Source organism: Rissa tridactyla, chromosome 11 (assembly GCF_028500815.1).
Source record: "Rissa tridactyla isolate bRisTri1 chromosome 11, bRisTri1.patW.cur.20221130, whole genome shotgun sequence".
In the NCBI taxonomy this organism is placed as follows: domain Eukaryota; kingdom Metazoa; phylum Chordata; class Aves; order Charadriiformes; family Laridae; genus Rissa; species Rissa tridactyla.
The window spans coordinates 7,749,912-7,763,296 of NC_071476.1; the positions used below are offsets into that span (position 1 = coordinate 7,749,912).

General features: G+C 42.8%; 1 protein-coding gene across 1 annotated transcript; it reads left to right on the forward strand.

The window, feature by feature from the left end:
* Window positions 1-3,507: 3,507 nt before the first annotated feature.
* Window positions 3,508-13,198, forward strand: SKP1 (S-phase kinase associated protein 1). Its single transcript, XM_054216901.1, has 6 exons — window positions 3,508-3,663; window positions 6,397-6,493; window positions 8,999-9,072; window positions 10,207-10,350; window positions 11,034-11,174; window positions 11,960-13,198. The coding sequence occupies exons 2-6, from the start codon at window positions 6,397-6,399 to the stop codon at window positions 11,993-11,995; spliced, it is 492 nt and encodes a 163-aa protein (XP_054072876.1). The 5' UTR covers window positions 3,508-3,663; the 3' UTR covers window positions 11,996-13,198.
* The last annotated feature ends 187 nt before the right edge of the window (window positions 13,199-13,385 follow it).

The following is a 13,385-nucleotide window of genomic DNA, read 5'->3' on the forward strand; positions in this document are numbered from 1 at the left end:
CACCACAATAACCCCAAACAGTTTCTCTGTAAAAGTGGAGAGTGTGAGGTGTTTTGAGGGGTTTTGCCTGAGAGGAATAGCCGGGAAGAGAATCCCAGGTTGTAAGCTGATGCAGTGCTGTGTCCGGGAGGCTGCTCCCGAATGCTCAGCCTGTGAAAATCCCCTTTCCCCTGTGGCTGTGTCGCGGCTTGGCTGCTTTCGCCTGCAGCCTGGGGATGCTGCACGTATGTAGGTCAGAGCTCTTCTGGGTCTGGGAAGCGTTAAATCAAGCTTGTGCTGATCTTGGTGTCTCCAGTCTTTCCAGGTATTTGCTTTAGTGTTCAGCTTCCCCCTTCCTCCTCTGGGTTCTCAGTGGTAAAAGGCCATTAATTGTAATTTATCTGTGGCTGATACATGGACCAATTATCGTTACTGCTCAGGGTGGCAATGCTTGGGTTTAGGATTATTTGCATTGCAATAATTACTGATGTACGTAACAATTGAAATTGGGCCACCCCTTTTCTGAAAAATCTTGTTCTTTGCCTTGCAGCTTTAGTGGAGGATGAGTCTTTTGTGATTAATAATGACTTACTCGGAGGACTTCGGCTATCAACGCTGCAGCAGCTGCTTTTTCAGCACAGATAACAGAAAGCATCTGGACCAGCTGGGGAGGTTCATTGTACGATATGTAGGGCACAGTGGGAGGTGGCCGTCGTGCGATTATAGAATATCTGTGACAGCCATCTGCCGCTTCTTTTTTGGGTGTGGGGTGTTTTTGTTGTTTTAACTTTCCCGGACTTCTAATTCGACGGCTAAATTCAAAGTCAACCAGGGACTGAATTTTCTCCTTTGGAAAGCTGTAGAGAGCTGTATCAAGCTCATCCAACAGTATCACTTTGAATTAAATTCATACACAGACTATAATTAAGCATGGAGCTTCGCTTTCTGCCTCTTCCTAGATTTTATTAGATTTGTCTTGTGCGGAGAGCAAACCCCATCCCCCTCTTGCCGAGCCTGATTTGCAGTCTGAGAGCTTCTGCTCGCTGATCACCAGCCAAATCAGAAACCTTCGTCTTCAGCAACATCAGGAAAGGGGATTTAGGATTTGCAGATGTGTTTTCCGCAGACCGCCTTCTGTCATCGTCTGATCCTCTAACTCAAGGAGTTTTTAATAAAAGTAAAACCCAAGAACATTTAAGGAAAATAAAGGCAGTGTTGTTTATTCTTTTAGTGCAGTGAATGTGGTTCTCAGCACTGGAGTACGAGATGGAGTGACTGAGGAGGAAAGAGGTAAAAGTGGTGATGGTACAATCAAAAGGTCACATTAGGCATAGTTTGGAGGCTTCACACATACATATATGTCAGATATATATATATATATATAAAATAAAAAATACGATAATTAGGTCCTAATGCATGGTGAAGAAATAGCTTATCCGGTTACCAATACCAGGATCTTTGAGGAACCTCTGTTAGTGTCAAAATCTGCTGTATAAGCATCACCTGAGATCTTTGGATGCTCACTCGGCTGTCATGAAGGGTTCCACTGAAGTCCATGTTCCAGAAGTGCACAGTAGTTCAGGCTGGAAGGGACCACTGAGGTCCTCTGGACCGTGCTCTGAATTTAGATCCACCTTCAAAGTCAGATCAGGTTGCTTAGAGTCATCTTCAAGTGTGTGGTAACTAACGAGCCAACTAACGAGCGACCTAAAGCCCATGAAACAAGATTCCCAAGACAGGCAGTTGCCTCCAACAGTTCTTTGGAATTTATATAGAAACCTATTTAAATGATATTACCTGATGTAGAATAGCCTCACTGTCACCTGAGTTCCAAGAGGTTCTTCTGGCTGAGAGTCTTTATTCGAGTCTTCCATCCCTCCTGAGAGTCAGCCCTAACCAACAGGCTATTTAATATTAAATATGTCTAGTAGCTGTGGTCTCACCGGTTATGTCACTCAAGTAAGAAACTACGGAAGAAAGAAAACTTGATAGTTCTGTGGTTAGGCTACTGTCCTGTGCTCTGGACTCTGAAATGAGCAAAGCACGCTTTTGAACTGAATTTCTGAATCTCAGGAAAATTCTTTAAATTCGAAAGTATTTTTGAGCGGGTATGATTGTCATTTGTTCAACAGTGTGTGTCGGCACAGCCTGGGACCTTCTGGAACCCTAAAGAAAAGGGAAAGCTGTGCCTTACGCTGTATTTGTGCTCTGCAGTGCAGCGCTGCTGCAAGTACCGCTCTGCCTACAGGCAGCCTGGGTATATCTGCATTGAAGTGCTGTGAAAACATTGTCAGGTTCTAAAAGCATTTTTAATTAAGATTTGAAGTAAAGCAAATTGTCATAATCGTGGGTTGTCACTGTGTTAAATATTTTAACTACTTAAAAGCCACTTTACCATGGACAGCTGATGCAAAGCCAGGCTCAACAGTGTAGCCTGGAATGAGTGCTTTGTGTGACAGCACAATGCAGCACCCTGGAAACCTCACGGTTGCTTTGGTGGACTCGTACCCTGGTCTGCCTTCCTCACCAAGCAAAATCCTTCAGATCTCTCTTTTTCTGGAAACATAATGCCTGTCGCTATCTAGCACATACTCTTGACCTTTCAGGAGACACTGCCTGCGCTGGGGTACACCACTCTGGTGGGTGGCGTGCTAACACTGCACTGTTTGGGCTGCATGTCGGTGGTTCCTAGCTCCTAGTCCACTCCTCCAGCCTGGTGGCTCCTTGCGCAGCTGGTGTCTGGAGATGCTTCGATGTGCTCCGGCCACAGGCAGAGCTGCAGCTCCCTGAAATTCCTGGTGGGAGCCGGGGTAGATGTTCAGCGACTGCCAGTTAGACTTAAATCCACTTCTAGTGCTGTGAAATGCCCTGAGCTGTACCACCACTCAAGGAGAGCAACCTCTTGTTGTAACAATTTGAAATTAGACAGTTTTTTAGTGCAGTTTTTCAATTAAAACGTTCTCTGCTGCCTGAGCAGCCGCTGAAGAGGGCATTTCCCTGTGTTTACATGCCAGACGCTACCACAAGCGTCTGACCCAGCTCCCCTCCCCTCACGGGAAGGAAGACACCCAACGTGGGCTTTTCGTGACCCGTCTGGCTTACTCCCGAATTACCGTTTTTAAGCACGCACGATGACAGCCGCGGCCCGCTTGTTTCCCGTCACCAGGCCGGCCTCCAGCTACTACAGGCCGCACTAGCACCCTTCACCATGGCGGCTCGTTTCCCTCACGCCCTCGCCGGGGCCGGGGCCTCCCCCACCACCGGTTTTCCCGGCACCACCGGGCCAGGTGCAGGCCCGAGGCCATGGCGGCCCCTGAGGGTCGCCGCAGCCGTTGGCCCGCTCCCACCGCCCCCGCCTATTCTGCTGTCCCCGGCGCGCCTGAACAACCCGCCGGCAGCCGCGTCGCTCCTCTGCCTCGTTTCGTCCCCTCTCCCTCCTTCCCCAACCCGCAGAGGGCGGCGCGGTTCTATGTTATTGATAATCAGCGCTCTCCGCGCTGTTTGGCCTCACGGCGGGGGTTGTTTTGATCAGGCGTTCGCCGTGGGCAGCCCGGCTGTTGCGAGGCTCCGAGAGGCGGGTCTTTTTTCCCCGCCATATAAAGCCACCGCCGCAGCTGGGCCCCAAGCGCTACTGCCGTCGCCGAGTCCAGTCAGCGCCGAGCCGGACGCCGCCGCCTCCTCACGGTGAGGCCTGCGAGCTCGGAGGGGGACCGGCCGGCGCCGGTGGGGCGAAGATAGGTGCTTGAGGGCGGCTGCAGGGCCGGGGCCGGCCCGGGCGGTGGGGCCGGGCCGCGGGGCCCGCTCCGTGGGCCCCGCGGCCCGGCCCCGGCCTCGGCCTGGGGAGGGCAGTCAGGGCTCCCCGGTGGTGGTCGCTGAGGGGACAGGCCGAGGTTTGAGCCCTGGGTAACACGGGGCTGAACGGCCGTGGGAGGTGTGTGTGTCGGAGGGGAGGCTGCGTGGGGAGGCGGCGTCTGCAGGCTCTAGTAAATAACTCAGCCCTTAAAATAAGTAAAGCTAAATCAAGTGTACCTTCTTTGCTTGTCGGGCTGCTTCAGGGTGCCCCGAGTGTCACCTCATAGCGAGGGGCGGGGGGGCTCTGGAGTAAGCAGAGCGGCTCAGGTGTGATTTTATTAAATAATTGCAGCGTTACAGGCAGTGACAGGGAGGAGCGGAGCGGGAAGGAGCAGGCATCCATCCGGAATAGCTTGGGGAGGGTATGGAGTTGCTTGGGAGCGCTGGTTTAGATGGCTGAGCTCTGCGTTTCAGGCTTATATATGCAAATTACCGTTGTAGTTCAGGTTTGCCTTTTGACCAGCTCCCAACCTGTTTTGCTGATCGTCGAATAGAGCTTTTAAGACTGGCCTGCTTAGTCACCCAGTTGTGTTGCTATTTGAGGCCTGTCTTTTTCCAGAGCTGTATTGCAGCTTGCTAAAAATGACTTTTTTTTTTTCTTCCAGGAGACTGAGCTCTGTGGTAAAAAAAAAGTAATGAAATTTAGATGAAATTGTGATCTGTTATCAGTGATGAGGTAGTAAATTAACTTCATTCTGTCTGATTCAGGCTCTTAACAGTAGCCTAAACCTTGATAAAAGTGGGTTTGTGTGATAGAAGGGTCTCGATGCAAATATTCTTGCAGGGCTGGACTCGTGGGGCAGCAGCATCTCTGTGGTGGTGGCTGCGTTGTGCAGCATTATGTAATGTTAAGCACAAGCACAGGAAGGCTGGCATCTGAAGCCGGGTTTGTTCTTGAGTGTTCTCAGGCAATCACTGCAAGAACAGATGCATTAAATCTAAAATGCATGCCTAGATAATTTTTTTTTGAGAGCATCATTCAAGCTACCAACTCGGAACGGTGTTTTAATCTGAACTTTATTCTTGTGTTTGTATATATATCTATTTGTATCTTTGGAACAATCATGACTGTGTCCCTCCAGAACACCCATCTTAATTAGAAGTAGTGCTGTCATATAGGGTTACATTACTGTATAAACATTAACTAGCTACTCGCTCTGCCAAATGGAAATTAAAGCAGTGAGGACTTCAAGCTGGTGTGAGCAGCTTAATAACGTGCTTTGGCTGGCCTCCATTGGCCTGGGTTTGTTGCAGTACTGTCAGGCTCAGCTGTACTGATGAGCTACAGGAGGCATTCAGAAAGGGATAATGTAAGTTTTGCTGAAAGTGGTCCAGCTAATTCAATTTTGGCAGTTCTAGTACTACTGTATGGAACTAGCATACATAGCTCTTAGGTTTGATGGGGGAGAACACTTGAAAACAGTGCATTGCAGGCTGTATTTACAAATACATGCTTTAGAGATCTTTAAGCAGGTAATTTGAGGGAAAAACTGAAACTGTTACAATGGTCTGCTGCTAACAAATATTTTGAGTGATAAAGGAACCTATTGTAACAAATCCTACTACTTTGTTGAGAACTGATTTATAAAATTTATGTGGCCAGGCAGTTGTGTATTGTGTCCTTCAAATCGGTTGGTTCAAGTGCGGCGATACCCAAACAGACTTGTGTAGCTTCAGGCAGAAGTTGTTACCTAGTAGCTGCTGTATCTAGTGCATTACTTCTGTCTTTGAGTTGTTAAATATCTGGAAGCAATTTACATTCTTGGAAAGTTTGATTATTTTTCTGCTGTTGATATCTTTGAAGTCTACTGCTTGTGTCGTAGGTCTTATCACAGTTTGTTTGAAAAATTTTGTTAAAATGCATAGTCATCTTAGTCTTTCCCAATGCTAACAAAGTGCTGATCTAACTTCCTACTTTGTAAGAGTAGTATTGAGTGCTAAAAGCCTTCCTCATAGTGGTATATTGTTTTTTAATCTCTTCAGAAAACCAAATGCTTTTCTGAAGGAAAGCTTTTGATCTGGAGTAACCTGGTGTGTTTGACTCTGGAGCAAGGGAGGCTGGACCAGACTCTGCCCAGAAGGGGGTCCTTCCGGCCTCAATTTTGTGATTCTCTTCCAGAGGCTATAATTTGAAAAATGCTTTTGAGATCTGACTTCATTCGAGTAGTCAAAGTGAGTAGCAATTGTTTGGATTTGAAGACAAGCAGTGTTTTGGAAGTGTTGTTGAAAGTTAATGAGAAAGATAGCTCTGGTGTGGCGCTGTAAAAAATGTAAGCAGTATTGGCTAAGAAAAGTTGTGTATTTTATGCTTTCAGATTAAGAAAAAAGTTCTCTTCCCTTAAATTGGTGTTAGGCTTCTATCAATCCTTGTTTCTCAAGCATGAGGATTAATGATTTAGGTCTAATTCAAGTGGTGAATAATCTGAGCGTGCTTTAAGTGGTACTGGGTTATCTGCTGTTGGTACGAAGCAATATAAATAGTAAAGGGTAACGTACATCTTTGAGTCAGCTAAACTTGTAACATTTGCTGAATACTGTGTGGAAATAACTGTCCTTCTCTTGTAGATGCCTTCAATTAAACTGCAGAGTTCAGATGGAGAAATCTTTGAAGTTGATGTGGAAATTGCAAAACAGTCTGTAACTATAAAGACTATGCTGGAAGGTAAGAGTATGCATCCTCGCGGATCACTAGCTCGTGCAGAGATAGCAGTGTGTTCAAGGAAGCTTCTTGAATAGGAATTGTGACCGAAGGAGACAAGCTGGTACTGTGCTGAAACAGGTTTCCCAGGCCTATGAAGCAGCTTGCTGTCATGTGTCAGAGCAGCTGGAACAATTGCTGTTGTAGCTGAAACTGTTCTAGGGTGGATGTGCAGTTGAAAAAAGCTTAAAGTTCAGTCCTCTTGTTATGAGCACTTACAGGGAGGCTAGTAAAATATAAGCACCCCACTGCCTTGCCTACAGCCTACTTCAGTTTTGTAAAAGTTAAGCAAACAAAACATCTAATCATATTAAAAACTTAAGTAATCATACAAAGCAGTCTTACAATGTAAATATCTTTTAAATGAGGTGGGAGTTCATAAACAAATGCAATGAAAGAGATAAAGTGAAACCTATATCGTGAGCTTATGGATGCAGTTAAATTATTTGGGATAAATACTTGGTTCTGATCTTCTGCTGACATAAATTTGAAACAAAAGAACTCGTGGCGGGGGAGGGGAAATCTGCCAGATGGCTAGGATACAGAGCAAACTGTGTCTAATCCCTCTACTGCAAATCCTCATTGTTTACTGGTGTGTTTTTCCAGTTTTTGGGTGTATTCATGAATTAACTTGCGAAAAAAGTCTTTCTGTAGGTGTAGTTAAAATGATGCTCTCCGATATAAATCCTTGTCTGGTTGTGACACCTTATACATAAGAACAATAAAAATAAGGTTGAAATGCTCCACGCATTGAACAGTTTCTTTCTCTTAATAAGATGCTGTTGAACATGACTAGCAACATGAGCAGGAAACATAGCAGTTGGTTGGAATACATTAGGGAGCCCCGTTCTTCTCAGTTTTCTCACGCAGAAGCTGTGTCACTGCTGGTGTTTAGTGACACTCAGGTGTTGATGAAAGGGAAGTTACACGTGGTAAGTGTTGTAAGCCAGGCACCATAAACTTGCCTTTCGCTAATCTGGGTGAGAACCAGTCTCCTAGTACGGATGAAATGCGTTAGCAGTACAGCTGGGTAAGCATCAGTTAATAAGCCACATTATGTGTGTTGGGTGCTGGAGCTGAAAGGTGGTTGTGTTGAGCATCATAGGACCACCAATAAAGTACCAATTTTCTGATAACAAACGTAGCTGCTGTTTTGGAGGTGGTGGGCACAGGTTGAACAGAGTTGACTAAACTTGAGATATTCCTTGAATTATTTCCCCATACCAACAACTTTGGACTGGTCACTTCTTACATTAGTATCTGCCGCCATGTTCAAAGTATGCATTCGAAGTTATTGGTGATGTATGCAGTACCCTTTAATGTCAGTATTTTAGTTCCTGAATCTATGAAGCTAGTTATTCCAAACAAGTAGTACTAATCAATATCCCCCAAATAATAACAGTAGTTGACTTGTCTAAATACAGAAGTACATGCTGTTTTAATTGTGCACGTATTTGTTCAGTGATGATGGTGTGACAGTCATCTGTTCTTAAAAATGAAGCTCCTTGGTGATGTAGAATTGGCCCATCTGTGCATATAATGAGGGAAGGTCTGTGTAGTTACTCAATTACATAACTAATTACAAGATGTTAATCTTTGACAGCTAGGGTGTCATCCAACTGTTAGCATTTATGTAATAAAAAAACCTGCATATTCTCTAATCAAAGGTGGCTAAGGTGGTATTTGTTCTGTGTATCAAGTCCAAATTTTAATTTATGGTTTTGTCTCTGTTTTTACTTGGTCACCTTGATATGATTAAGGAATCAAAGTGACAAACTTTATCCAAATCTGCCTTGAGCATGCTGACAAGCTTTTAAAACAAGGAGTATCAGAAGCATGCCTTATAAATGCTTTTTTGGTTGAAGGATTTGTGCTGCTGTCTTGGCATGCAAACTTTTTCGGCTGGTAAGAATCGGTACCAGTGCTTCAGAGGCCAGATAACTGGCATCTCTATGGCTACAGTATTTGCTGCTCATATAGAGGAAAATATGTCGTCTCTATTTACCACAGTAGATCTGAGTTCTTATTAAATAATAAACAGAATGAGAGATCACAGTTTGGTTTAACTTGTGGATTGAACTGTTGAAAGTGGTAAACTTGCATAAATATGTCTTATTCTTCAACATACCTTATTGCCAGAAGAATGAACTAGCAAGTCCCTGCTCTAACAAGTAACTGACTGCTTAACTGATGGTTTGTTGATGCTCTCATTTGATGAAACAGCCTTATTAGCTACTTTAGGCTAAACTCGACTAAGCACTTGTTGTGCCTAGTACGACTAATGCAGCCATGGCTCCACAAAGACTCACTGAAGCTTTCTAAAAGCTTCTGACTTTACGGGTTAGAGACCCTTTGCTACCAGTCCATTCAGCCTCACTGTTGTTAAAATAGTGGAGAATTGGTGAAGCGGCCCAGTTCAGAGTAAATGGTTTTTGTCTGCCAATTGCTTAGTCATCTTTCCATTTTTAGATTTGGGAATGGATGATGAAGGTGACGATGACCCAGTCCCTCTTCCAAATGTTAATGCAGCCATCTTAAAAAAGGTAAGGCGCTGAAAGCGGTAGTGTTTGGCAGTAACAAAATGTGAAATTCATGTTGGAGTTGGATATTATGACCTGTTGTAATCAAGATACTTTTCATGTGCTAGCTACAAGCTTAACCAATTTGAGGTGCATAAACACAGGCATTTTGGGTATCTTGAGAACTGGGGTGAGGCAGAAGACCTACAGGGGTGACCTTCTGGAACAGCAGCTGGAGGCCAGACAGGCTTCTAACGTATTGAAGTGGTGCTGGACATCTGTGCACACTAGTATTTCATGGTGTTAAAGCACTGATTTTAATTGGATTCTGTGAACTGAGGTGGCAGTTCATGAGATCCAAATGTAAGGAGAAAGGATTGAGGGACAGGCAGTGGTGAGAGAAACTGGCAGTAGCTGTGCCTGTGTGCCAGTTACAGTGCTGAAGAGGTGTTGTGCATCTTTTGCTGTCTTCTAAGATGACTTTTTTGCTCTGAAGTAGAAAGTGTTGTGCCAAAATAAGCACTGGACTGTTTTGGGGTAAATACAGGGTTAGGAATTATTTCCTAGTGAACCTACACATAAATAAATTATGAAGTCTCTCAGGCTGGTGAAATGGAACAGGATTTTACTTGCAGTAGATACCTATCCTTTAATTGTCTGGGTTATGACATGGTGGTGTGTTTTGTTTTTTTTTTGTTTTTTTTTAAAAAGGGCAAACTTAAGAATAGGCAAACTTTTGCCAGGTGAACTTTGTGCTGTGGTGAACGTGTCCTGCTGATAGCGATTACCACTACACACTCTTCCTCTGTGTAGTATTCTGCTTAATAAGAATTATGTTTCTGCAAACAGATTAAACACCACAAAATGAGGTTTAGGTTTGCTTTGTACAGTCTTGTATGTGTTAGCACAGGGCTGAGTGACTTTATAACACCAGCAGCTGGCTCTTAAGATTAAGTAATTAACTAGCTACTGTCACAGATAAGATTCTTGAATACTGTTGTACTTCAGGGTTGGGAATCAGTTGCTCAGATGAAAATATTGGTTAATGGAGCATGTTCATACCGGAGTCTACAGTTCTGATAAAATGAAGTTAAGTTATAGTTGCGGCCTAATGGGAGAATCATTTGGATAAAACTTTAATATCAAAACCCTAACTAGGTGATTCAGTGGTGCACCCATCACAAGGATGATCCACCTCCTCCTGAGGATGATGAGAACAAAGAAAAAAGAACAGATGACATCCCCGTGTGGGATCAGGAGTTTCTGAAAGTAGACCAAGGAACGCTTTTTGAACTTATCTTGGTAAGTATGTCCAAGTGGAGAGAAGGCTATGTCTGAAGTGCCCTCTGTTAGTGCACTTTACAAATAAAGTCTTTATGCTTCTTGAATAACTTTTTCACTGGGGGAAGGGCAAGTAGTTCTGGCAACTACTGTCTGAAATTGTTGATGTTAGAATGCCTGTTAACCCAATGCTAGACTTTAATCTATACTTGCTCATTTAGCAATCAATTAATATACTTTTCTGAACATGGGGCCCTCCAGCTGTCTTTATTCTTGTGGCTCTTGAGTCTTAGTTGAGGGCTTATCACTAGAAATGGAGTTCTGGAGATCTGTGTCCAAATTAAAATCTAGATTTGACTCTTAAAATTTGTGCCTTACGTGATACTGAGGCAACATTACTTGTCTTAGTTAGTTACCAGCACTTCAACACTGAAGACCTCTAATATTTGCAGGTTTCTGAAAGCCCTTTGTAGAAGGAGGAGCAGGGGTGCGTGTATTTCATGGTACAAATGACTTTCCCTCTCTTCTGGCAAGCAAGTTTTAGGTACTGTTACTTCAAGGTTCTAGCTAGAAGCTTCTCAAAGTGAAGATCATTTATTTGCAGTTACAGTATTCTACGATTTCGGTGTAAGCACCACTTTGGTAGTACATCTCCAGAGGCAGAATACTGATATGTAGGCTTAAATCTGGAAACTCTTCTACAGGCTGCAAATTACTTGGACATCAAAGGTTTGCTTGATGTCACATGCAAGACAGTTGCAAACATGATCAAGGGGAAAACTCCAGAAGAAATTCGCAAGACATTCAATATTAAGAATGACTTCACTGAGGAAGAAGAAGCACAGGTATTTGATTTGGGTTTAATTATTACTCAGTTGGGTTTTTTTGTGCTGAGTTATTGCGTGGTGCTTTATTATTTAATGTGTGATGCAACAGATTTGTTAAGGATAAATGTAAACTAATGCATCAGCTCCTCGGAAATGGGTTGCTATTGGTGGAAGACCTTTCAGTACTGATGATGCTTGCAGCCCGTTACTGGTAAAGGTTAAACCAAAGCATACCGACTAGCTCAAATGTGTGTCTGGTAAGAAAACATGTAGGATTGTTTGTGGCAGCCTTAGTTTGCTGTTCTGGAGTCGCAGTTAGAATGCTGAAGATGCAGTGTTGCGTGTGGCTAGAAAGGTAAGATGTTTGGATTCTTGTCTTTAAGTAATGAACTCGTTGGCCTTTGAGCTTAAATAGCAAACCAACTGCGAAATGTCAGAGCAGGGAAAGATCAGAACAAGGTGCCTTGTTAAAATACAAAGGCACTGAATTGTACACTTAGGTTTGTCTTCAGTGTTGTGTCACAAAACAAGCAGTTTAGTCTTAAGCTAGTCCATTTGCTGTACTTGGTGGAAAAAATTCAGTTTTGGTCAAATCTGGGCATGAGAAATAAATTTCTTGGTTTATATTGATAAACAGGTCAGTTTGGAAGGCTGACTTCCTAATTACAAACCCTGCATGAAAAAGTAAAGCTACTTCCAAATTTATGCCTTCCTGCAATAAGTAATCCTGAATGCTTATGGGAATTTACAGCTAACTTCTGGAAGTTCACTGCAATATATTAATAGTTAAAATGTTCTTTTAGGTACGTAAAGAGAACCAGTGGTGTGAAGAGAAGTGAAGTATTGTGCCTGACACTCGAACACTGTAAGGATTGTTCCAAATACTAGTTGCACTGCTCTGTTCATAATTGTTAATATTAGACAAATGCAGCAGCAAATGACGTTGTGTTAGCAGGATATTGTTCCCTTTGCATGTGTAGTGTTTTTTTGAGTACAAATCTAAATCTTCTGAGTTTTTACTAGTGTAATTGGATGTCTTTTTACTTTACTCTGCAACGAATAAACCTGAACTAAGTGTGGATTCTGTATGGAAAGTAACACTTAAGGTTGTCATATTCATTACACTTTTAAACCATTCAAGTCCAGTTACAATGCTAAGGATTGATTCCATTGTAAATAAAACCACCTGTGACTTCTTCCTTAAGAAGAACAAGACACTTGAGTTTACAGGGTATTGATAGCTTCAGAAAGAAAAACAAACTAGAATGTGTCTTGGGGAACTAGGTAAAGTTAAAAAAAAAAAGTTACTGGATTTCTTACAAATACATTGTGGGGAAAATTAGTGTTACTTAAAGCTATATAACTTTGAAGATGGCTTTTGTCCTGCATTTAAAAAAAAAAAAAAGAAAAAATATTTGACCACTTTCTTGTCCTGTTAGTCTTGCCTTATAGACTAGTGAAAGATGCGATCTAGAACCAAGCAAGCTCCTGACAGTTAAATTTGAATACTTCAACCATGTCTTGAAGACCTGCCTCTAGCTGGTAGCAAGTGAAAAGTGTGTTGCTTCATGCACAGGATGGGTGTGTTTTTATATGTTACTTTTAAAAGTGGAATCCAGGTTTGACCAAAAATGACTGACATTACCAAAGTTAATATTATTGACCTGTGCATGCCACTAGTGGCTTGTTTTTAGGCAATTTTAAACAACCCTTGTGCTGTAGCTCTTTAAAACATGGTTTTGTGTGTCCACAGGAAATCTTACGCCTCTGTATGTGATACTTCAGCTTGTAGAGACTTAATTATTGCATACAAAGCTAATGCAATATCAAGCTTAACTTCTTTGGACAAAGCCACTTGCGACTAGTTAAACAGTAACTGGTTTTCTGATTTTTATTTTTTTTTTTACAGTTCCCTTATAGGGAGTAGGGGGTGGTTGTGTGGTAGATCTTTGAGGTGTGCTCTTAGCTTGTATTGCATTCCATTCTCTGTATAAACCTTAGAGTAGGATGAACCTTAATAAACATACTTATCTCACTTTAAATATCAGTGTTTCACTTCTGAATTAATAAAGGGCTTTTAAACTTTGGTTTGCAAATGGTTCTAGTTATTTGAAACTAGACAATCTTACTGTCACTTATCACGGAGTGTACAAATAATAGCACTGAGGCAGCAGTTAATTGAAATAAAACAGCTGTAAAGATTTTGTTAAATGACTAACGCAAGCCCCT